The following is a 24,789-nucleotide window of genomic DNA, read 5'->3' on the forward strand; positions in this document are numbered from 1 at the left end:
CGCTCAAGTGTGAGTGAACGTGCTGCGTTATAGCACTTTAGTGACAGGCGAGGTACTGTGAGGAGCTGTAGTTAGGCTATATATATTGAAGCATTTCTTCATAATCCACCGCTGTTTCTATTCTTTTGGCTGCGCTTCTACAGCACGCGACCGAAGACGGAATTTCTGACCAAAAGTAGGTACTAAAACTTTTATTGTTATTTAGAAACCAAACAATCATTCTCTTAATCTGCTTATTTCTTCTTAATTTAATATTAGTATAAACAAATTACATAGCGCCATGGTCATGTAAAGGAAATTGCAAAGTTTTACATGTGGGTTTTTGTCTCAGTTTGCTGTGGGGTTATGTAAACATGCTGTTTAGTGCTTCTGGAGAACTCGTCCATTTATCTGAATCAAAATAAGGTAGATACTCTTATTGTTCACCTTCGAAGTAAAGTTCTGTTTTTGTAATTTTTTTTTTGTTCTTTTTCTGTCTTATTTATTGTAATTACAATTATTGAAGTTGTTAAGCTTGAAAACAATTCAAAAGAACTGAACAGCTACATGTCAATTGTAATTTAAACGGACAGTACACCCAAAAAATGAAAATTCTGTCATTTTTTACTCAATCTTGACTTGTTCCAACCAGTTGTTGTTGTTCTGTTGAGTAGAACAGAAGATAGTTTGAAGAATGGTAAACCATTGACACACGTAGTAGGGAGAAGAAACACTGCAGAAGTCAGTAGTTACTGGTTTCCAACATACTTAAAATATCTACTTCTTATATTGTTTAAACTATGCTAAGTGGAACAAATTATATCGTACATGTTTGGAATGACATGAAGATAGGTAAATATGCCAATTCATTTTGAGGTATTCCTGAAATAAGGTGTTTCAGTTGTTTCACATCTGTTGTCTACCATTCAGTAAGGCTGTTTAATAAGCGCAGCTGTTACTATGAGTTTACCAGGTCAGTGTTAGGGACGTTCCACTGACTGGAATCCCCCTTTTTAAACTTCCCCCTATTTTCTCCCCTAAAGGATTTATGTTATTGTATTCTGTTAGCGTAATGAATCAGGTTTGTAACAATAACAAACCACCATCTGCGGCGCACAGACACACTTGAAATTCTATTTTCAGCACTTCACAGCAGTCTCTGACATCTTGATTCGCTGTGAGGTTTGATTTGTTTCACCTTTTGCTAATCTCAGCTAATCCTTGCGATTCATGTTCAGCCGTTCTATATCTGTCATTTATTTCTCTTTGTGGTACTGTCATGGTTTTCGCTTCTTTCAAAATAGGTTTATACACAGTTTATGCTAAAATACGTTTGGTGTATTATGGGCAGTACTGAAATGTGGTGTTTGTTTTCACATTTTATGATAAGTGTCCAGTTTCACAACAAATGGAGGATGGTCAATCTAAATCAGGGGTGTCCAAACTCAGTCCTGAAGGGTCAGTGTCCTAGAACTCCAACCTTAATCAAACACACCTGAACCAGCTATTCAAGCTTTTACTAGATATACTAGAAACTTCCAGGCAGGTGTTTGAAGTAAGTTGGAGCTAAACTCAGCAGGACACCGGCCCTCCAGGACTGAGTTTGAACACCCCTGATCTAAATGAACATATATTTGGAGAACAGTGAGAACAGAACACTGCTTGCAAAAGTCAGTATATAAAGATGTTGATCAATTTGCCACTGTGATATAATGCTTTCTCTTTATTTGGTTGTGCAGAAGATGTTTGAAACGGCAACAAAGAAGTTTGTCCGACACATCGATCCTTCGGGTGTTCTGATTCCAGCATCCAGCCTCAATGACTCTAAAAACCTCCAACTGCTTGCAGTGGTACTGAAAAGCAAGAAATGTTGGTTTTGGCAGCGAATCAAATACAGACCAACAGAATTTACACTCAATAACCTGCTGAAGGAGAAAAAAACACAGCTCAAACCAGGTAAAGTGCGTTTTTCATGCATATAAGCATCCACTCTCTAACACTGTAGTCTGGGTAACATGTGGAGAAGGCACTGTCTCTGTGAAAGTAAATCCACGTTGCATGCATTTTCAAAGGATGTGGACGCATGCTTGACTTTGTATAGTAAAAAGTAAATCATTTCTTCTGTTCTTGTATGATCATGATTGAGAGAAGTCATTGGTGCTGACAATCAGATATTGAAATGATTGTTTGGTTTTTGTTTGTTTGATTTATTTGACAAAATTTAAAATAATATATATATAAATGTTGATTTTTGCTCCCGATAGCATCACCCCAATGATTAGGCAAGTTTTTGGGGTTTTTTCATCTTCAAATTGCAGTGACATTAGAAATCTGGGTGTCATCTTTGATAGAGCTCTGTGTTTTAATAGCCATGTTGTTCGTACGTGTTTTTTCCATCTGAGGCATATAGCAAAAATCAGAAATATTGTTTCAAAGGAAGAGATGGAGATGCTTGTCCATGCCTTTATCTCTTCACGGTTGGACTATTGTAATGTTCTGTACACTTGTCTGAACAAATCTCCTATGGAGCTATTGCAAGTTGTGTAGAATGCAGCTGCGAGGCTTTTAACCAGCACTAGAAGGAGGTCGCACATTACTCCTGTGCTTAAGGCTCTTCATAGGCTTCCTATTAGTTTTACAGTAAATTTTAAGATTCTGGTAATTACATATAGAGCTCTGCATGGTCAGGCCCCCCTTTATATTTAAGATCTTTTACATGGTCACTCCTGTGGCACATCTTTTAGTCATTCCCAGAACACGTCTTAAGACTAAAAGTGATCGTGTGTTCTGTGTTGTGGCCCAAGACTCTGGAAATCTTTTTCTTCTAACACTGAGAACTTTGGGATCAGTTGAACTTTTTAAAAGACATTTAAAGACACATCTTTTTGGTCAAGCTTTTAAATAACAGTATGGTGAGCTGGTTTTACACTGGTGTTTTTCTTCTTGGATTTTTAACTTGTTTTAATATGTTTTCTTTTGTTGATATGTTTTCTTATACCTGTTTTCTGGTTATCATACACCCGGCGCAATAAGGTGCAAGACGTGTGTCCACGACGTGTTACTATTTTCAGACCAACGCAACCTTACTTTTCCCATTTTCTGCCACGTTGTTTAAATGCCAAATCCATTTGTGCCACTTTGTGGGCTCATGGGTGTTTCGGTCTAGAAAAGAGGTGTGTTAAGGCGCATTGTTGGCGTGTTGCTTTTTTGAGGAACTAAAATAGACTGTGCAATAGACCAGCTGAGAGCAGGTCTAAAGTATGGTGGCCGAGAGAGCTTAATGCGCTGCAACTGACTCTTAAAGGGAATGGGAGATGAGACTCCTGAATGGTTTATGCTCAAAACACACCCATAACTCATTATGAGAATAAGCTCAACCCTGTTAGACCATGCGCCACAGCCCAGAGCGTATTTTTCCATCCTTAAAATAGCAAAAGTGTATTCGGACACGCCCTTAATGCTTTTGCATCCTGCTCTTTAGACTTTGCGCCTAGACTGTTAAAATAGAGCCCAATGTCTGTGGAAGGTGCTATATAAATAAACCTTTACTTACTTTTAAACAAGTCCAATAAAACTGATTCCTCCACAATAAAAAAAATGGATGAGCAATTAATAAATGAAGTGCAAGCAACATCAGCTCAACAACTCACTAAAAAGATTGTCAACATCAGCGATAAAACAATCATGTTTTTTAACCTTTCTTCTAAAAATACTGTCAGTACATTTTACTTCATGTTTATGTATAATAATTTGATCTCTGACCTTTAATAAAAAATAAAATAAATTCAGTTTTTCCCAAAAGACAATTTATTAAGCAAAACCATTTAGAGACCCTTTCAATTGCCGGTTGTACCAGCAGTTCGTAAGTTAAAAAGTAGCCTAGTTGTGACCTAAAGGGACACTATGTTACAATTTACACTCTACTAAATATTTTAGCACCACTGAACTGAGTTTAAACGTAACGCTACATTCTAACTAAATATTCACAGCAGCCTCTCCCCATGTATAACGGTAGAAAAGAGACAACAGTGAGATTAGTTTACATAGAGGAGCTCACGATCATAATACAGAATGATCTCCCTCTACTCACAGCCTTATTTTCCTCTCAAATCTCGCATTTTTTTTTTTTTGTGTTTTGTGTAAATTTTATCCATCAATTAAAACTCTCTGCTCTTTTTCTTTATGTGTAGTAGGCTTGGGCGGTATCCAAATTTTGTTACCAAATTTTGTCAAACCTCCTCTCTATTTTACTTTGATATCCGGTATTACCGTGCATAATTTACATTTACATTTACATTTAGTCATTTAGCAGACGCTTTTATCCAAAGCGACTTACAAATGAGGACAAGGAAGCAATTTGCACAACTATAAGAGCAGCAGTGAACAAGCGCTATAGACAAGTTTCAGGCGTGTAAAAGTCTAAGAAGCAAAAACATTAGTAGAATTTTTTTTTTTTTTTTTTTTTTTTTTTTTAATAGAGAGAGAGAGAGAGAGAGAGAGAGAGAAAGAGGGCTCAGTTAGTGGTATAGCCAGAGAGGCAATTGCAGATTAGGAGGAAAAGTGGAGACTAAACAGTTGCGTTTTTAGTCGTTTCTTGAAGACAGCAAGTGACTCGGCTGTTCTGATGTAGTTAGGGAGTTCATTCCACCAACTGGGCAGATTGAATGTGAGAGTTCGGGAAAGTGATTTCTTCCCTCTTTGGGATGGAACAACGAGGCGACGTTCATTCACAGAACGCAAGTTTCTGGAGGGCACATATATCTGCAGGAGTGAGAGCAGATACGAAGGAGCACAGCTAGAGGTCACTTTGTAAGCAAACATCAGAGCTTTGAATTTGATGCGGGCAGCAACTGGAAGCCAGTGCAAACGGGTGAGTAGCGGAGTTTTTTATCATAATAAAAAAATTATGATGTAAGGCGCAGACAGCTATCTCTCTCTCTCATTCACACACACACACACACACACACACACACACACAAACAGTATCTACGCAGATGCGCGCGTGCTTGCTTGCTCGGGGCCGATATTGTTAGACCGCTCGCCCACTCCCGTTTAAATTACACCAGAGTTACCGACCACTCCCACTCTTTATTTGGAAATTTGAAGCTGACACGTTGCTATTTTTAGATCCCGCAGTATACTATATTACCGTATTACCGTCCAAGCCTAATGTGTAGGTTTATAAAAAAAATTCAAGTTTAATGTTTTGAGATCTTCATGTGTATTTTGCGTGTATTCATGGCTCATAATGTAGGTGTGAGCGTCATCTGCTATTAGTGACTGACTGTAATTTAATGTACTATAAAAATTTGATTTTTAAAAAAAATGTAATTTAAAAGTTGCAGAATTTTACAGCGGTTTAACAATTTAAATGCTTTTTATTGGATATTACGTCATTCAGTGCAACTACGTATGACTTTACGGAGAGCTTACGACCTACTAACTACGGTTTGCCTTAAGAACATGTGGTGCAACCGAAGTGAGAATGAATTTAGTTACTAACTAGCTAGTAGTTACTAAGCCCCTAGTGTGGACTTTACGTTGCCTACCCATATTACTAAAACCCATTGCCTTAACCTTTAAAAGTTTTTCTTTTTGTCTTTCTTTATGTCTAGAATTGTTGACTCAGTAGTTGGATTTTTCCTAAAATCAGTGTATTATATTAAAAAAGATGGTTTTCAATCTGCTGTCTTTTGTCAATGCACTTAAAATCAATACCAGCCTATAATTAGGATCCTCAAACCTACTAGCTTTCTTAAAAAGAGGAATAATTTGTGCTTGTTTTAGCTCATCAGGAACCTTACCTTGTCAAACTGTAAGCTTTATAACAATCACCGGTAATACATTTAACTAAGTCTTTGTGGAACTGCCCTGGAATATTTATCTAACCCTGTTGCTTTATTACTTTTAAGATTTATTAATCTCCTAAAAGCATTAAACAAAATACATCCTGGATTAATACCTTTAATTAACGTAATACTCTAATTATACCTAATACTCAAACTAATTTATCATTGAATACACCAATTTTTGGTGGAAGCACTTCAACCAATTTCTCTGCAACAGTTGTAATATATTATTAAAATAATTTTCAACCTATAACTTTTCAGGCATTAATCTTCCATCAACCATAGGCAATTTTTTTGCTTTTCTTAAAACCCCAAGTTTGAGAATCTTGCTTTGTTTCACAAGTTTTATCCTTAAAAAGTGTAAGGTACGTTTCTGACATCTGAACTATCTGACTGATCAGAACAGAGTAAGCTCTCAAAAGGGAGGAGATTAGAGAGGCCGAATATTGAAAGAACCTTTTCAGACACATGAGAAAAAAAGGAAGGACCTGCAATGTATATTATAAGAAAATTCATGGTTATGTTTTTTTTTTTTATGTAAATGTGCTGTAGGAGTCCTTTCAAAATAGCAAAATATGCTTAAATGAAAATGTCATGCTTCTGTCCATGCTTAAATGAATATCTCTCTTTTTCCCTTTGTTTACATCAGAGTGTAAGAAGGAAGAGTTTGTAAAGTACAATGAAACAAACAGAAAGGATCTGGTTGGATCTGCAGAGGTTGGAGGCCCTGATGTTACCTTAAATTTGAATGGACGGAGCATATCAAAACTTTATTTATACCTCGGGACACTCCAGAAGGAATATTTGGATATTCCAAAACTTCTGAACGACACTAGAGGAAGGTTAGAAAACACAATGATATGTCAATCCACAATAATAATCATTAATTGCCTACTAAGAAGAATAAGAAAAAAATGTATCAATTCTTTTAATTCAGATTTTAAACTTTAACCTTAAGTTATCTGTTAAAGGCCAAGTTCATCCAAAAATGATTTGAATTCCTGAATTTATATACAGTGCTCAGCATAAATGAGAACACTCCATTTTGAAAATGAATATTTTTATCCATTTCTCGTTGAATATGGGTAATATATATTGGTGCATTTGAACAAAACAGATATATTAAACGGATTTATTCATTAAAATTATATTTTAATCACAGATAATCTTTAGAAATGTAAAGATAATACATTTAAATTCATGCTAAATATTGCAAGAAAAATGACAAACTACAACATTTCAACAAAATTTTATATATTTTTTGTTTCTCTTGATTTTTTATATTTTTGAAATTTTATTTAATATATTCCCCTAACATATAAATTGGGGCTACTAATTTTTTTAACCATTATTGTAAGTTATTTTGTTAGATAAGTACCTGATTTGGCTTCAGTACTGACTAATGTAATGTATATGCACAAATATAATATTGTAAAGCATCCTATTAAAATATGAATTTAAATGAGAGATTTGTGGGGGTGTACTCATACAGTATATGCTGAGCACTGTATGCCCATATGTTGTAAACGGTATTAGAAAACAAACAAATTATTATTATTATTATTTATTTATTTTTAAAAATATCTTCTTGGATAATCAAAACAATTTAGAACAACATGAGGGTGCGTATATGATGACGAAATTTAAAGTACAAAAAATATTTTGTTACTCTACTCACCCTCAGGTCACCCAAAAATGTAAATTCTGTCGTTAATTAATCATCCTCCACTTCCGAGCTTCTGTTGAACACAAAAAAAGAATGTTACAAAGAAACACCTATTGACCTCCATAGTATTTTTTATTTCTACTATGAATGTCAATGGCTGCTTTTTTCCAACATTCTTCAGAATATCTTGTTTTGTGTTAATCAGAAGAAAGAAATTCATGTAAGTTTAGAACCACCCGAGTGTGAGTGGTGAGGAAACTTACAGTTTTGGGTGAACTTTTGCTTTCTTTTTTTTGTGACATTAAAATTAGGTTCAGTTGTCCTAGGGTGATTCATAATATGCAAGTTCTTTCATAATCTAAAAAATAAAATAAAAATGAGTAGCTGTAGCTCCTGACAATACATTTAAAGTCCAGTAAACATTTATGCCATTATTTCACAGCTTCTGCAAACAGCTGAGCGCATCAATAAGAGTGTACATCACATTTGGTTTTTTTATGCATTTTATGAATCACCAAAGTTTCAGCTAAAGGCTTTAATGTTGTACTGATGTAAAAAAAAGTCACCAACACATTAAATGATCTGAGGGTAAGTAAAATATTTTTTTTTATTTTTGGCTGAGCTATCACCTTAACCTGTTAAATATCAGCCCTACATTCATTTTAAACTATTTACCTGAAAAATACATTTTCAACTTATAAATGTTTCATTTAATGTAATAATTATTAATTTTGATGACCCCTGCAGAAAGCTGGACCTAAAACACTCTTTAATCAAGCAGTCCAAAAGTAAGAACAAGACCTTTGCCATCCTTAAAGAGCGAATCTTCACCACCCGTAACTGCAAAATTATTTGGAACCAAGAGGAGAAAAGCGGATGCCATGCTGTGTTTACAGGGTGTTTGAATAAGGTTTGTAAGACACGTGCTTAGCTATTGAAGTGAATGGGTTTAGATTATTGCATTAATAAATATCCTTGTGTTATTGTGCTGTTTCAGATGTCCATTGAAGGCAGTGGTAAACAACACCATGGTTCTGAAACTAAATTAGACATTCCACCGGACACAGTATTGGCTTACAGTGTCATGGAAATAAGCATCGATACAGAAGGTTGTTTCGGTCAGTAACATTTCCTATATGTGGCTGAATACTACAATTCACTTTATTTATTATAATGTCTATGCATTCATTAATTTTCTTTTTGGCTTGGTCCCTTTATTAATCAGGGGTCGCCACAGCGGAATGAACCGCCAACTTATCCAGAATATGTTTTATGCAGCGTATGCCCTTCCAGCCGCAATCCGACACTGGGAAACACCTATATACTCCTGCATTCACACTCATACACTACGGCGAGTTTAGCTTATTCAAATTACCTACACTGTGAGTAGCACAATCGCCTCACAGCAGGAAGGTCGCTGGTTCGAGCCCCAGCTGGGTCAGTTGGCATTTTTGTGTGGAGTTTGCATGTTCTCCCCATGTTTGCGTGGGTTTCCTCTGGTTGCTCTGGTTTTCCCCACAAGGTGAATTGGGTAAGCTAAATTGTCTATGTTGTATGTGTGTGAATGAGTGTGTAGGGATGTTTCCCAGTGGTGGGATGCGGCTGGAAGGCCATCTGCTGCATATAACATTTGCTGGATAAGTTGGCGGTTCATTCTGCTGTGGCAACTCCTGATTAATAACTGGACAAAAAGAAAATGAATGAATGAATTAAATTTGTTTTTATAGATTTTTTAAAAATCAATTTTTTATGCTAATTTGTAGAGATCCTTTGAAGTGAAAGTTATGGGCCAAAACTGAATATTCTGGAAGCACTTGTCTGAAAAACCAAAACCAAAAATGTTTTGTTATAATTATTTATTATTTTATTAAATTATATTATGTTATTTTGTAAAATCAATTCAATTACTCAATTACTTAAATTATATTAAATAAAAAACAAGCCTGGTCTGTTTACCAGGGTTGCCATGACAGCACATTAGCACTATTGCAGGCAGCAGGAACAAGTATACTAAAAATACCCTGTCTGTATATTTGAGCGGCCTTTGCTTTTCTTGTGAGCATGTGCAGTTCATACATAGTAATACATGTACATGAGTGAATATCTACAAAGTGGATTATTGAGCTTATTTCTAACCACTGCACATCTGAAAAATTGCTGACAGTAGCTATGTTTCCATCTACTTTTTTTATGTGCATTCTGGATGTACGCATAAAAAAAATCGGTTGATGGAAACGGCAATACGCACATGAATTTTGAAAATAATAATTATATTAATAAATAATAATATTTTATGCACATAATTAAGTAAGATAAACTTATTTTTATTAACAAATTCCTGTATGTGCATTAAAAAATTCATGTGATTTATAAAAATGTGTGTGGCTGTGAAAGGACAAACCAGCCGACTGGGCAAATTGTAAAACATCTGAAATGTTGTTTTGGTCATTCTAAAACGCCTTGACCATTGCATTATTAGTTTTATTATATTATTAATTACCTCCAGAACTGTCAAGAATGTCTGCGCTCTGCGTCTCAGGGCTTCAAACGCCACCACATGTTCATTGTTTGTCGGCATTTGTCTTCTGAGATGTAAGTCATTTATTAAATAAAGAGAAGATTCTCGCAGCAAATTCCATTTTACTGTTCATATTTGGCGCCAGATAACCAGAAAGTGACGATTTTGTTCTCTTTTACTTGTTGGATGGAAAATGCGAATGCTTTATTCACATTTCTTTTACGTGATATTCCTGATTTGCGCATAAATTTTATTTGCAGTTTTGGATGGAAATATAGCTAGTATGTTTCACTGCTCTTACTTCGGATAGTGCTGCAACAAACAGCGCTTGAATGAAAAAAACATTGGAATTAATGGGCTTCATAGCGCAGTGCTTTCTGCATCGTTGAAAGCTGCTTCATACCACATGGTAACAATGGCTGGAGGAAGAATGAAACCTGTGTGCTGAACATTGACGCAGCATAGCCTTTTTTATTTTCTGCCGCTAAATATTATTAGTCAAAAATGGCATTTTCAGTTTCCTGAAAATTCTAATTATATTTTCTAATTATAATGCCGAAACAATTTTAGTTTTATGGGAAAGATTATAATACAAATTAAACTTTGGATTTACAGTTTATAGTTTTTTTAAAGTAAAATTTTTTTTTATATTTTGTAAACCATTCATGACATTTTTTTCTAAATTCAAAATAAAAACTTTTACATTTACAGCATAAAAACATTGTTTAAATAAATAAAAAAGGAGAAAAACACAATGCTAATGATTAAACTTCAGAATTCAAAATAAAAATAACCCTGATTTTCTGTCACAGCAGATAAAAACATTTGTTATTCTTACTAACTGTCATTTACTGAAACAAACAAACAAATAATTAAATAATGACAAAACATATATTTTTTTTTATTTGAATTTTGTGTGAGTTTAGAGTTGTGCCTTTTCCCAAGAGGATTAGACACAGATGAAACGTCTGAGATTCCCTCTCCCGTTCCCTCTGAAGTGGATGGTCAGTGTGCACTGATGCAGAAAGGTTTCCCACTTCACACCCAGAAGAAAGGTTTGTTTCTGTTCCTCTTTGTCTTGCATCAGTGTGTGAGGAAGCAGAAGTGGGAATTGACTTGTTTTCTGTTTCCCTTTTTCTAGTCTTTATTAGGATATTTCTGAATTAATGAGAATAATTTGTGGTCTATTTGCAGCACTTTCAGATGTACAGACACGCTTTTGTGCACTGTCTGACCTGTCTATTGATCTCCGTTCCTCCATCTTGATCCTGTTGAGAAAAATTATGCTGGACCGAACTATCTTGTCAGCTTTGGCGGACACAGTGAGTGATGTTGTATTTAAAAAGGAACAATTACTAAAGTCCTGTACTAATGCTGAGTTTACCCCATGTCGTAACATACATCATTTCAAGATGACAACATATGAAGGTCTATTTGGAGCTATCAGCGCTATCAAGGATATTGTAAAATTGCATAAATGGGTGGTTTTTGTTTTTATCACATGGATCACTAGTTTACAGTAAATTATGTAAACAAAATTATTAGAGACTGTACTCTATAATGAATACAATGTTTGTTCACCATGCTTCATGCATAACAACACCCTTCATTTGTGACTAGAGATGTAATGGTTGAGATGTTAAACAAATTGTTTTAACAGCATTGACCATTGTGTTTACTACAAACTTGATTAACATGCACAGTAGCAACGGACAAGTAGGTAGGATTATTTATTTTATTTATATTTTTTATTTGTTTTAAATTGACATTTAGTTTGAAATTGTAAAAGGGCACTGGCTCATTTCATTAAATCACCTTAACTCATTTTTGTAAAATTGTTCACATTGCATAGTGAGATCTTTGCAATTAGTGTTATGTCATATAATGAGTTAATAAGTGAATTGTTACATTCCTACATTCATGACTGATTCGCAATGCAATACCTTGCTTTTTATAAACATTGCTTACAGATTTTGTAATGTATGTATATTATGTAGCAAGCACTGAAGATCTGAGCTAAACATGAAGGCTGATATCAGTATCAACTGGATACTGGTTCAACACAGCAAGAACCAGTGACCTTCTTGCTGTGAGGCAATTGTGCTACCCACAGCGCTACCATGAAACTCACAACATATTTAAACACACTTTAAAACAATAATGTCATAATGAGCAGAATAAGGACTAGGATTATGCAACAATGTAACAGAATGAAGTGATTTATATAGGGAAAGTTTCTGTGTCTTGTTTTGAAGAACTCAGTAGCTCAGATTAAAACGTGGTTTAGGATGAATATCTAAATAGGTATAGCTGAGTCATAAGTGTTCAGTACATGTAAATGACTGACTGTGAGCCTAATTGTTTCCCTGTTCTCATGTAAATCGTATGTGTAAAATCCACTGGCCTATCAGAAACAAAACACTGACTCTGACCATCCACGTGGAAACATTAATATGCACACCTCTGGCTGCATTTGATATTTTCCCCTGATTTTTTAGTTTTTTAGTTGGTCTTAGCTTGCATTAAACATACTATGCATGTGGGACTCTTATTTTTAAATTAAAAGAGGCAGGTGGACTAAATAGGAGCAGTTTTGTGAAGCAGGCAGCCAGTGTTGCCATATTGGGCGGTTTTGAATTTATTTTCGCGGTTAAAAAAAGGACATAGGCGGGTAGTGAAAATTTGGGCGGTTTTGCAATGCAACGCCTGCCCCATGGAACATAGTTATCTAGTTATCTAGATATTTAAAAGTCGGCTTTGTCAGTGGTTCTCAAGGTACACGGGCTTCCTTCCTTCTAATAATAAAAGAATAAAACACATGTTTAACCCTTTGACGCATATGATAACACTATGATCAGACAGCATTGGCTGTTCCCTGAAGCATACGTTCACACCGGTGTGCTTAGAATGTTTACTTTAGTGCATCGCATCATCAGATGTTAAAAATCAGTCTGCTTGCCGCAGAGCCAGAGGAAAAGGCGTCCGGCAGTTGTGGAGCAGATACACATGCACTAGAGAAGCCATTCTGCAGACCAGTCCTGTTGTGTTGGCATTTCAATTACTGCAAACTCAGGAATTTCTCCATGCTGCATCATTGGTAAAATAATGGTTACAAATGTGTTAAAATGTGTGCTCATAGTTGTGTAAAATAATGTCTGTTTTCGATATATAAAGCTGTTTGTTTTGTAAAGCATTGTGGCTTTTGGTTTAGTTTGTTACCTCAGATTTAAGCTAATTAATTTGGATGTGATTCAAATGGCTCGAGACACAGAACATAGACTCAAGCAACTTGCCTTGCTTGAAGCTTAGAGGTAGAATATAATTAAAGTTAGTCTTCGTGTGCACAGAAGGAGGAACCGCGAACTGTACCCGAGTCTGCTTGAAAACAGTGGTGGTCAGAGCGCGATTAACACAAACTTCACGGTTCACTTAAGATGTGATGTATGAGTTGGTCAAGCACTGTATAAATGTATTTAATCCCTCGCTTTTCTGACACATATAGGCCTACTGTAAATGATGAGCAGCAGATCTAATTTCTAATTTAAATATGTAATTCCAAATCATATTAAAATGCAAGTAATGTCATATGTACATGCAACCTATATTTCAAAATGTATAAAAAATGGTGTATATATATATATATATATATATATATATATATATATATATATATATATCAGGTCCAAGTAACATTTCCAGGTTTTGATGAATAGGCTATACATTAATACTTTAAGTACAGCAGTTTTCTTTTTACTTTTAAAGAACAGCGCCATTTTTAATTAACTTTTAAAAACTTTTGTCTGCAAATACAGTTAATGTTTAAACTATTTAATATTTAAAGTGGCTGAAAATAATACATATTCTTAATAATAGATATTAATCTGTCTAGTTTTTGAACTGTGCAGTGCTGTAGCTGCTTAATTAGGCCTACTTTGCTACTGTATGTCAATACTGGTCATTATGGTGGTACCTGGAGAGACATTTTTTTTTCTGAGGTGGTACTTGGTGAAAAAAGTTTAAGAACCACTGGCCTACGTTTTTGTTGTCTTTTGGAAAGAATGCGTCAATAAAGCCACCATTTTGGTACAGGGTAGTACTCTTTTAAAATGAATGTGGGGCCAAGGTGTAGTGGGGGACTGGAGGAAATTAAGTATTTTAAATTAAGTTTACTAATTAAGAAATTAAGTAACTAAATTATTTTCAGTAGCGTTAGGTACGGACACAAGCTGCAGACCTCATTAATTTGAGAGTTACAAATCTGGTCAGAACCAAGTTTTCCTGTGGTTATAAATTAGCATATAAAATTGTTTCTGGGGTATTTTTGTACCTACCTGAGCCACATACCTATGTATATAAGAGAACAATTTAACATATTGAATCAATGTACTTTTAATAAGTCTAGCAACCAAAACTACAACAACAAGCAAAGGTGTATTAACTGGTGTTTTTAATAAGCCATTTTTAATACATTTTGAGTCCATTCATAATAAAGAGTTAGTTACATCAAAAAGGAACAGTAAATTATTTAAGTATCTTTTTTTCTTGAAAGACATTTTTGAGAAAGTAAATTATAACCCTTTATTGGGCATTCATTGAAATACTTGTAGAAAAACCCTAGAGTGTTACTAGGGCTTATTACAAGGCTTTTGAATTTTGAGGCTTTTATTACCAGAAACCAGAAAATCTGAGCACATCACTCCTGTCCTCAGGTCTTTGGCTCCCAGTTACGAATAGAATAGATTTTAATGTATTATTACTTGTCTATAATTCACTAAATGACCTAGAACCTCAATACATTGCAGATATGCTCACTGAATACAAACCTAACAGATTGCTAAGATCATTAGGATCAAGTAAATTTTCTAGAGTTCAAAGCAGGGTGAAACACCCTCCGCTGATCGAATCAGCTTTCAGAAATGATCTGATGTGCTCTAACATTAGACACATTCACATCAAGATCTGTTTAGCTGTGCCTTTACTGAATGAGCACCATGCTACATCCAACAGATCACAAGTTTGTCTTTCTTTTCTTTTTCATTCCTTTAAAGGGCACCTATTTTACCCCTTGTGTCTGTAATGTTTCAGCTCAAAACACCCATCAGATTATTTATTAGACCTTTCAAAATATTGGAATTTTCTGCTCTGAACACCTTGTATCTGTTTTTGCTGCCTGTGCCTTTAATGCTAAGTTCTCCCCGCCCACCATTTCCACTTGCCAGTCAGGTTGTGCCTCAATCTCCGCCTCGTCTTCTTCAGATAAACAGCACAGTGAAAAACATGAAGGAAGCAGATCTCACGTAACGTTTGTGAGAAATACTATGCTTTTATGATAGACATGCGGCTGTGTTGATAAAGACTGTAAAAATCGCTGTAATTTATTACAAACATGCACTGTTTTAAAAACGTTTTAATCTTGCAAAACTCATTCTTGATCACATTTGATGATGATTGATGATCACAGCGAGCTGAACAGATCTTTTAATCCCATTGGCTTTGCGCACGTCCTGTCTTGATATGATTATATGTGTGACGTGTTAATACATGGCTGTCCTATGTCACGTTGCAGTCGACCTCAAAATGGGAAGGATTTGGATACTATTTTAATGTCAGAAATTTAAAAAAAGAGACTTATTGTGTTTATATCACCCCAATATGACAGTGGGCACATTATACCTACACACAGTTCTGCCCAAACAGCTTCCAAAAGATGATTTTCATCATAGGTGCCTTTTAAAACCCGTTTTAACACATTTTAATATGTTTTTATAGGTTTTTAATCAGTTTTATTCTTTGTTATTTTTAATCTTATCTTATACTTGATTCTTTTATTCTTGTTTATGTAAAGCACTTACCATTGTGTATGAAATGTGCCATATAAATAAACTTGCCTTGCCTATTACTTGCCCTTTACACAATCCTAGAAATGAGGCAGATTCTTCTTCAAACTCCTTAACAGAGGGTTTTTGCTTGCATTTGCTCTACTTGTTTTCCTCAGAATGTGCAAATTCAGCACTTTCCCAGTTACTGCCACATTAACATTCTTCAAGTTTCCAAGTTGAGAAAGTCCCTCATATAGACCTTTTTCTTAGAACACAAAATTACCCATTAGTAAGGAGGATGCTAGTAATGTCCGGTCGCCAGCTTGATGCTTATAAACAGTCACTTTCGAACAGCTTTTAAACGGTAGTTTTAATCTATTTTACTTGCTTTTAACTTCTTTGAAGTAATACTGCTGTCGATCAGCGCCACCTCCTGGACTTATTATTTAAATAATGCGGTCTAAAGCCTGGTTGAGGAGTTTATACTCGACTTGTCCGCTAGTTCTTTTTTATTTATTTATTTTTTTTTCTATCCAACAGTAAATGGTCAGCAATTATTACAGCATAATGAAACATTATGAACTATAGAAGGAACATAGAGGATGCCAGGGGGGTATAACAGTAAAGAAGACAAATACAATAAGTTAAAGAAGAAATACATATAAAGTAAAGCTTAAAATAAAAATAATATTAAGTAAATATTAAGAGTGTAATTAATTCAAAATGAAGTACCGATGTTACAGGGGAATTTTAAATAGGCATGACAAGATAATGTTTTCCTAGCCTTAGTGTTTCCTGAACGTTTCAAAGTATTGTTTTAATTCTTTTATGAATACCTTAAAAAGCGGTTTATTATTGGAGAATTTGCATTTATGCATGTGATATTTAGCAAGTAAAAGAAAAAAATTTATGAAGTAGAACGCTTTCTCAGTATTATTGTCTGTATCAATAAAACCAAATAGCACATTTTCCCAAAACAAAGAAAAATTGAAATAAACTCAATCACAAATTTGCAAAAGTTACCCCAAAATATTTTTGTGTAGGAACAGTACCGAAAGAAGTGTAGACACGTCCGCTAGTTCGCTTGAGTGCGCGTGGCGAATGTGATGTCATCGCAGAGTTTGCGGAGGTTGTTTGCTTTGGGTGCGCGTGACATGATTTCGGTCGGCGGAGCACATGTTTTTTTTTAGACTCGCAAACAGTGCGTGCGGCGCCGCATTTGATTTGAGTTGAATGTGAACCACTTTGAAGAGATTTTGTCTGAATTAGGTATACGTTCAAGTACCTAAGCTTTTCACTCATCACTCTTTTCACTCGTCACAGCACACGTGCTGCTGATGATGTGACAATAAAAGTGATTTGACTTGACGTCTGTACAGACATCTTTATGAGCCGTGATCATAGAGATAACAAGATGATCAATAATTCTTGGCTAGAAATTGCAACAGCAATGGGAAAGGAGGAAGGTTTTTGTTAAAAAGTTTGGATAAACCTGAGGGATAAGTTTGTTAAAGTCAAAAGAGGCCATGGCAAAAGTGGAAACCCGGGTACATAATTACAGAAATATGTTTTTCCACCAGTCACGGGTTTTACACTGATGTATATATTAAAGGGGCGTTGCTAGACATAAAGCTCTACTGGGGCACGTCCTATATATATATATATATATATATATATATATATATATATATATATATATATATATATATATATATATATATATATATATATATATATATATATATATTATAAATAAAAGTATTCTTATTATTATACAATTATTCTTCTAAATAATCTTAAATGTAACGGGAAAACAATGTTAAGACAACTGGAGTGATATGCTAAGATCCTTTAAGAAATTACTTTTGCATAAATATTAATTTCATTTGAATTAAATTCTATAGACAATTCAATAAAATACAAAAAAAAAAGATGTGTTTTAGAATTATCTGTTGTAGACTTGACACTTGGCAGCTAATTAGGTTTATTAAGTGTTACCTCCCTGACTCGTCATCCCTCCTTTTTGCTTCATACAAAGAAAGAATCTATCAGGAGGCATGCTTAGTAAGATCATCATCATATTGTTTAAACTTTAGTTTTGTCGATTTGCAAAACAAAAAAGGCTGTTACGCTGGTTTTACAATGCATGAGCAGCGCTTAACAAGCAGGTAGCCTGCTTTTTTGGCGCGCATGTTAACTACCGGGACTTGCACTGGCAGAAGAGCAGCGCATGCGAGAGTTTGCATCAGTTTGCTTTTTGATTACATTGCTTTCACCAGCGGGGGTTCGGTTGCACATAGAGAATAACCGTTTTTATTTCGGAATTACCACTCTTAATAAATACACTTGCAAATGAAGTAAATCATATCTCAATGCATTTACTGGGGCACTAGAGATTTTTACTGGGCCCCGTGCCCCAGTGAATTGGGTCTAGCGACGCCCCTGATATATTACAATATTGAATTTAAAACAATTTAATAGTTACAAAACTATAATTAAGGAACAAATAATTTCTTTGATAACTGGAAAAGAATATTTGAACCTATCGGTGTACATATACTGTACGTATACTGATGCCCTGTTTTTCTAGGCTTTATTGGGGATAATGGTCAGGAATGTTGGACCATTATTGCCTTTATAGCATCAGTAGAGGACAAAAACTAGCCAGACAGTAATGTGTGAATTGTAGAGTGGGCTAAATCTATAAAAAAAATCTGTATTTTTAGTAAGTGTACTTTTTTGCTTTTATTCATGCCATAATAAATATATTTGTAGAGCAACCTATGTTCTGTTGTCAATAATATTTTAATAAACTTTAATAGGTAAAACTTTCCCAGATATGAACAAAAGCAAGTGACGCATCAAAGTTTGATTTAAAAAAAAATCTTGAACGGTTATAAAAATCTTTATAATCATTAAAATAATTAATAAAAATACTAAAAATAATTAGTTTAAAAATATTGAATGATATTAATGATATGACGTAGTTCTGGAAACTTTCTACTTCTCTGTTAATCAGTTTCTTTTGACTGCTCGCTTTAAAAAATATCACAACGGCAAACGCATCAAGTATAAAAGCCTCGTCCGTTTCGTGAGGTGCGAAAGTATAAATTCAGGCTTAAAAAAAAATTCATGCACTCCGCTAGCCGAAATCATGTTGCGCACACCCAAAGCGAACCTCCGCAAACACAGCGATGACGTCACATTCGCCGTGCGAATTCAAGCAAAATAGCGGACACGTCAAGTAGAAACCAGGCTTTAGACGGCATCTTGTGTCATTTAAATGGAGCCTCAAGTCAAAGTCAACGTTTTCTCTTTTTTTAACAATATATAACCAACTCAAACAAATGAAATTCATCAAAATGTTAGACATACACACAAACACACTGTCCCACTAACACATTGATTGAAAGACTGGCACAAAGTGAAAATAAAGTGGCATTTTGAAAAGACATGGTACTACACAATACAAACTAACTAAATGTAACATAAACAGCTCCCGATTAGAATCAACATGCAAATCAGCCAGCAAACTATCAGTAATGTACTTTTATTTTTTGTAAATTGCATGGCTTCGTTACATACCTGTTAAGTTTCATGCCAGTAATATGGTTTGCTCTATAATGCAGTGATCTATTGTGTGCGTGTGTGCATTGAAGAGCTGCTGGGTCCAGTATAACAGCTGACAGGTTGGGAACACTGGCGCTGTATTTCAGCGTCTTATCCTGCAGACACTGAATTAGGAGAAAATCTTTCTTTCGCGCTTGAACTCGCGCATCTGACAGAAGAATAACATCTTTAACTACTCCTTTCAAAATCAAAGTTGTGGATCACAAAAGCACTCCGTAAGCCACTCAAAACAAATCGACAACCATTTTCTGATCAAGATTAACCAGTTGTAAACGCTGTAAACGGAAGTTCTCAGCATCCTACCAGAAAACGCTGGTCGCTATGGCTGCCCAAAGTCCCTTTAGGGCAAGTCATTTCACTCGGCGGCCATCTTTGAAAAGCCTCTCAGGCAGTATACTCGGGCATTCTGTTTGAATGGGGAAACCTCAAATTCTCCAAAACTTATACAAATACTTGCCAAGCTTACAATTACATTTCATATTACGAATAACCAATACAAAAATAAACAACAACTGTCTATTTAGTTTCATTTCTAAATATTTGTATCACAAAAACTCACGTCTGGTCCAAGCCCCTCCCCTGGAGACTTGTAATTCTATATTGATCGCTGATTGGCTACTATAATAGAAGGCAGGCTTTATTCCCCATATATTGATCGCTGATTGGCTCCTGTTCTAGAAGGCGGGGATTCATTCGCCATATTGACAGTCACACTTTTTCCCCATTCAAATGTATACGAGTGACATGTCTTGTGTATTCTATAGTCTTTGGGTGGCTTCCATGCAGCAATGAAGAAAAAGATCTATAGCTTTTTTCTTTTAATGGGTGTTTCTGATCTCATTGTATTTGTGTCTTTCAGCTCGAAACCTTGAGCAGTGACGAAGCTCCATGTTTCTTAACCAAAGAGCCATCTCAAAAACAGAGCCAGATTATCAATGAATTTTTGCACTTACTTAAGTTGGAATTACATGAAAATAATCAACATCCCACATCGACATTGTCCATTTCTAATGGATGTCAGAAATCAACAGCCAATCACAGCCATCCTGTCATGGTGCCTGATCAGAATGGTTGTCACAGTGCCAAATCCAATCAGAATGGATGTTCAAAAGCAGCAAGCAAGCCAAACATGGATCTCATATATGCCATGCAAATGCTTCTCTGCGCTCTTGAGGGTCAGTACGTCTGTATTATGTAAAGATATTTTTTCTAATGTACATAAACTCTGGATTTACTTCATTCTCTTCATATTTCAATTCAGAACTGACGGATGCAGGACTAAAACTGCTAGAACCCTTCTGCACTTCTGAACGTCTCAACTGTCTTCAGGATTTAGTGAGTATAATTCTCGGTGTTTGAATTTGTTGTAATTGTTATTCAGACTCACTGAGAATAAAGGGAAAAATAAGTAAAATTGGAATTATTTTCGGTACACCTAGGTCATTCATCTGACTTTCAATGTCACGCCACTCTGCAAGGACACAGTTCCTGTTTCGCTTCAAGATGAGGAAGAATTCCACAGAATGGAGGAACTTTTTAAGTCTTGCAATGTTTTACTAAAGAAAGAGAATGACACGATTACCTCAGAAATGGCATGTTGTGTGGGATTCCTTCCTCTTGTACTCTGCATTGCCATTCATGGCCTTGCATCACTTAGCACTGCGTGAAAAGCGTCAGTACTTTGACTGATAGCATAAATTGGGATGCTACAGTTTTCTTAATAACCTTAGAAATGTATACAGTAGCCTACATGATTCAGTTTGAAAGCTACATGCATAAACGTTATTCAAAAGCTAACACATCCCAAACGAGCTATATTTTTACTAGCATATATACTTTATAACTATTTTATTTTTGACGAGAAATGTGGTAAAATTATAATTAAAAACCTATAAATATTGAGATTTAGCAGAATTAATGTTAAGATTCCTATAGTTCAGGGATGCTCAACCCTGTTCCTTTAGATCGACCTTCCTGCTTAGTTCAGCTCTAACCCTGATCAAACACATCTGAACCAACTAACTAGGACCTGAACAGCACTTGATCAGGCATGTGATCAGCCGACAACAAAACAGATAAATAACAATAGTAATAATATTTTAAAAAAATAATAATATTCTTTATATAAATATTTTTTATTGGCCACACAATTTGTCTTATAAGTTTAAATGTTTATCAGTTTAATGGTCACCTAAATAATGTTTAATGGGTTTATAATTGTACCTCAATGTCAGGACAGATCCACACACCGCTACTCGATAGCACCACTAACTCGGTTAGTTGTGTCTAAAGAATATAATTTTCCCTGTAATTTAGTCAACTCTTTATTCCACGTGATAAATAAACTACTAATCAGTCAACAGTTCGAACTGTAAAAATATTAAGTCCAGTTGAATTGAGCAGTCTAATATGCTTAAACATTCCACCCTGAAAAATATCATGCATTCCTTCGGCATAGTCCCTGCTTTTTAATAGCTTTCAAGAGTTCACACATAGCTGATGACTGATTATAAAGTGTGTTTGGCATGCTGTCCCGGGAGAGATCCCTGAGCTCATAAGATCCTCGAGCCTACCGTTGCAGGGCGAAAGGGGAGTTTGAGCTCAGGTAGGTCTCGAAACATCCCTGCTGTAGTAGCTAATGAACAGATAGTGATTGCTCTTAAGAGATAACTACGTACTAGGAGCACGTCTATGGTGCCGATTTGGATTAGTCAATTAACTTAAGTTGTGTGTTTTTGGACGGTGGGAGGAAACCGGGGGACCTGGGGGAAACCCACGTGAGCACGAGGAGAACGTGTAAACTCCGTACAGAAAGGTCGGCTGACTTGGTTAGGACTAGAAGCAGTGACGTTCGTGCTGTGAGGCAACAGTCTAATGCTAGGAATGAATGAGAAGTATCGGTGGAAGGGGGGATTCTTCAAAACGAAGATGGCTGTGATATGGGTTAAGGCTGATTTCTACTTCTGCGTCAAGCGCACGCGTATTCTCCGGCGCAGCCTGCGCGAAAAACGCATAGCCCTCGCTGACGCTGATGTGCACCTCTCAAAAAAATGTAACTACACATCGCAACAACACGTAGCGTAAGCTCTGTGATTGGTTGGCTTGGAAGCTCTGACGAGCGTGCGCAGGACCGAGAGCAGCGTGAGCCCGATTGAGCAAGTGTTCACATAAGTCGAGTCCAGTGAAGGAGCTGCAGATGGAGACTGTTGTTTTGTGTTTACCTTATGATTAAAGCTGTTGCACGTCAGCCGGTTCCCGCCTCAAAATGAGCGCGTTTGAGCCTCTTGTAAATTAATGTAGCGTTCATAAAAATAAAAAAAAACACCAGCGAAGAAACTCGACACAAAGGAATATAAACACCTCACTGCCCGCTAGAGTTTGGAAGTGTTATTGCAGAGCAACACAAACAGCGAGCCTAAGTTTAAAATGCACAGCACACGCAAGGCATGTTCTGTTGGTCACGCTGATTACTCGACTTAGAAGTAGAAACCAGGCTTAACAATATTTATAGGGACTTAGGAATCGTCTGATTGGTGAATTATGAATTGGCTAATGCATGACCAGCTGTGTTCAATGATAAGCATGTGATCCTCTCGAAAGTAGATTGTAAATAAACTTCACTTAATTAATTACAAAATATATTTTTATAAATTGGTATTATCAACTAAACAATTTCATGACTATTTCAGGTGCCAGGCTGTAGCACTGAATAAATGAAGACATAAGGACAGATGACTTGCAAAGGATAATAAATGTGCGTCCTGCATCTGTGTTTGTAATGTATGTAGAGCGCATGTGGTCATGACATGCAAATGTGAAAGCTGAAAAGGTGCACAGCTGCGCATGCCTTTAAAGCAATTTCATAATCTTGCATTTTGTCAGCGGCTTCGTGAAAGGCGCACATAGGACTACACAATATCATTATACCTTTATGACATTATACCGGAAGACAAGCACCCACCCCCCCACCCCCCTTTCAAAAAATGTACGCAAATTACAGGGGTCGCCCCATTGAGCTCGGAAAATATGGAAATCCTTGGGAAGAATCACATCCCTGCTTGATAATTACAGGCCGGTGTGTTTGATACAGGTTGCAACTGAAATCTGCTGGAAGGTAGATCTCCAGGAACAGGGTTGAGCACCCCTGCTATAGTTTATCAGTTATTTTTGAAAAAACTTCTTTTGTTTCTGTATTTTCTAGCAAACTTTTTACAGATTATACATAATGTATATAGAATAAGACTTTATTGTTATTGCAATCAAACTATAATTTAACAAAGTATTATGTGTGCCTGTGTATTTTTCTGCAAATAAAGAGCTTCTGTTTCATTTCTTGCACATTTATTATTAAATGGAAAAGAGGAAGACAGTAACAATGGTCTGTCTGTTTATTGCCTTGTAGAGGTTTTGTTGACATGGAGACAAAAATACATTTGGCAGTAGGTCATGACAATCTGAGACATTTAGTAAAGAAGAAACAGCGAGAAAAACAACAACTAAAACAACCCACAGGACTGTCCTTAAAAGACTTTAAAGAAAACAACATCAGGATCAGAATATACAGACACAATGTGCAGCCTAACGTTGAACAGCAGACAAGAATGAGCGAATGACATTTTACAAAACACTATAAACATAACAAGCTGCGCACACTGATATGGACTTTTGCATAAGAGAGAGATCTCTTGGATATGAAAACAAGCAAATAAACTTTTAAGATTAAGAGATAAGGATGCATGCCCAGCAAACAATTTTGTGTTTGATAGACGTCTAAAAGACTATAGAATACACAAGACATGTCACTCGTATGTTTTTGAAAGGAGAAAAGTGTAATGGTCAATGTGACGTATAAAGCTTGCCTTCTAGTATGGGAGATAATCATCAATCGCTATATGGTGAATAAAACCCGCCTTCTATTAGACGAGCTAATTATCGATCGCTTTATAGCGAATAAAGCCCGCCTTCTAGTACACAAGCCAATCATCGATCGATATATGGTGAATAAAGCCCGCCTTCTAGAACACGGGCCAATCATCGATCGCTATATGGTAAATAAAGCTCGCCTTCTAGTACAGGAGCCAATCATCGATCGCTATATGACGAATAAAGCTCGCCTTCTAGTACACAAGCCAATCATCGATCGCTATATGGTGAATAAAGCCCGCCTTCTAGTACACGAGTCAATCATCGATCGCTCTATACCGAATAAAGCCCACCTTCTAGTACACGAGCCAATAATCGATTGCTATATGGTGAATAAAGCAGATGCCTGAGAGATGCTTCAAAGATTTTTTTCCTAACCAAAGACTTGCCTTAAAGGGACTTGGG

At 35.8% G+C, this 24,789-nt stretch overlaps 1 protein-coding gene across 2 annotated transcripts; it reads left to right on the forward strand.

Annotated features, from left to right (window-relative positions):
* Positions 1–21,215, forward strand: gsdmea (gasdermin Ea). 2 transcript variants are annotated; one of them, XM_056479079.1, is made up of 10 exons: positions 1–179; positions 1,719–1,935; positions 6,478–6,670; positions 8,242–8,404; positions 8,492–8,612; positions 10,939–11,067; positions 11,207–11,334; positions 20,321–20,636; positions 20,723–20,796; positions 20,901–21,215. In XM_056479079.1, exons 2-10 carry the CDS (start codon positions 1,722–1,724, stop codon positions 21,126–21,128), a joined length of 1,566 nt encoding a protein of 521 aa, XP_056335054.1. In that variant the 5' UTR covers positions 1–179; positions 1,719–1,721; the 3' UTR covers positions 21,129–21,215. The 2 variants fall into 2 exon arrangements, with proteins under 2 accessions (XP_056335054.1, XP_056335053.1); XM_056479078.1 differs by having other exon boundaries at positions 1–175.
* The last annotated feature ends 3,574 nt before the right edge of the window (positions 21,216–24,789 follow it).

This window comes from Danio aesculapii, chromosome 19 (genome assembly GCF_903798145.1).
Source record: "Danio aesculapii chromosome 19, fDanAes4.1, whole genome shotgun sequence".
Lineage (NCBI taxonomy): Eukaryota > Metazoa > Chordata > Actinopteri > Cypriniformes > Danionidae > Danio > Danio aesculapii.

Bases quoted from the DNA above. Each gene is read 5' to 3' on its own strand.
- gsdmea (XM_056479079.1), top strand. From the start codon at position 1,722: ATGTTTGAAACGGCAACAAAGAAGTTTGTCCGACACATCGATCCTTCG. The intron at 6,671-8,241 runs GTTAGAAAACAC...TGACCCCTGCAG, and splicing joins CTGAACGACACTAGAGGAAG to AAAGCTGGACCTAAAACACT. The intron at 20,637-20,722 runs GTCAGTACGTCT...ATTTCAATTCAG, and splicing joins GCTTCTCTGCGCTCTTGAGG to AACTGACGGATGCAGGACTA.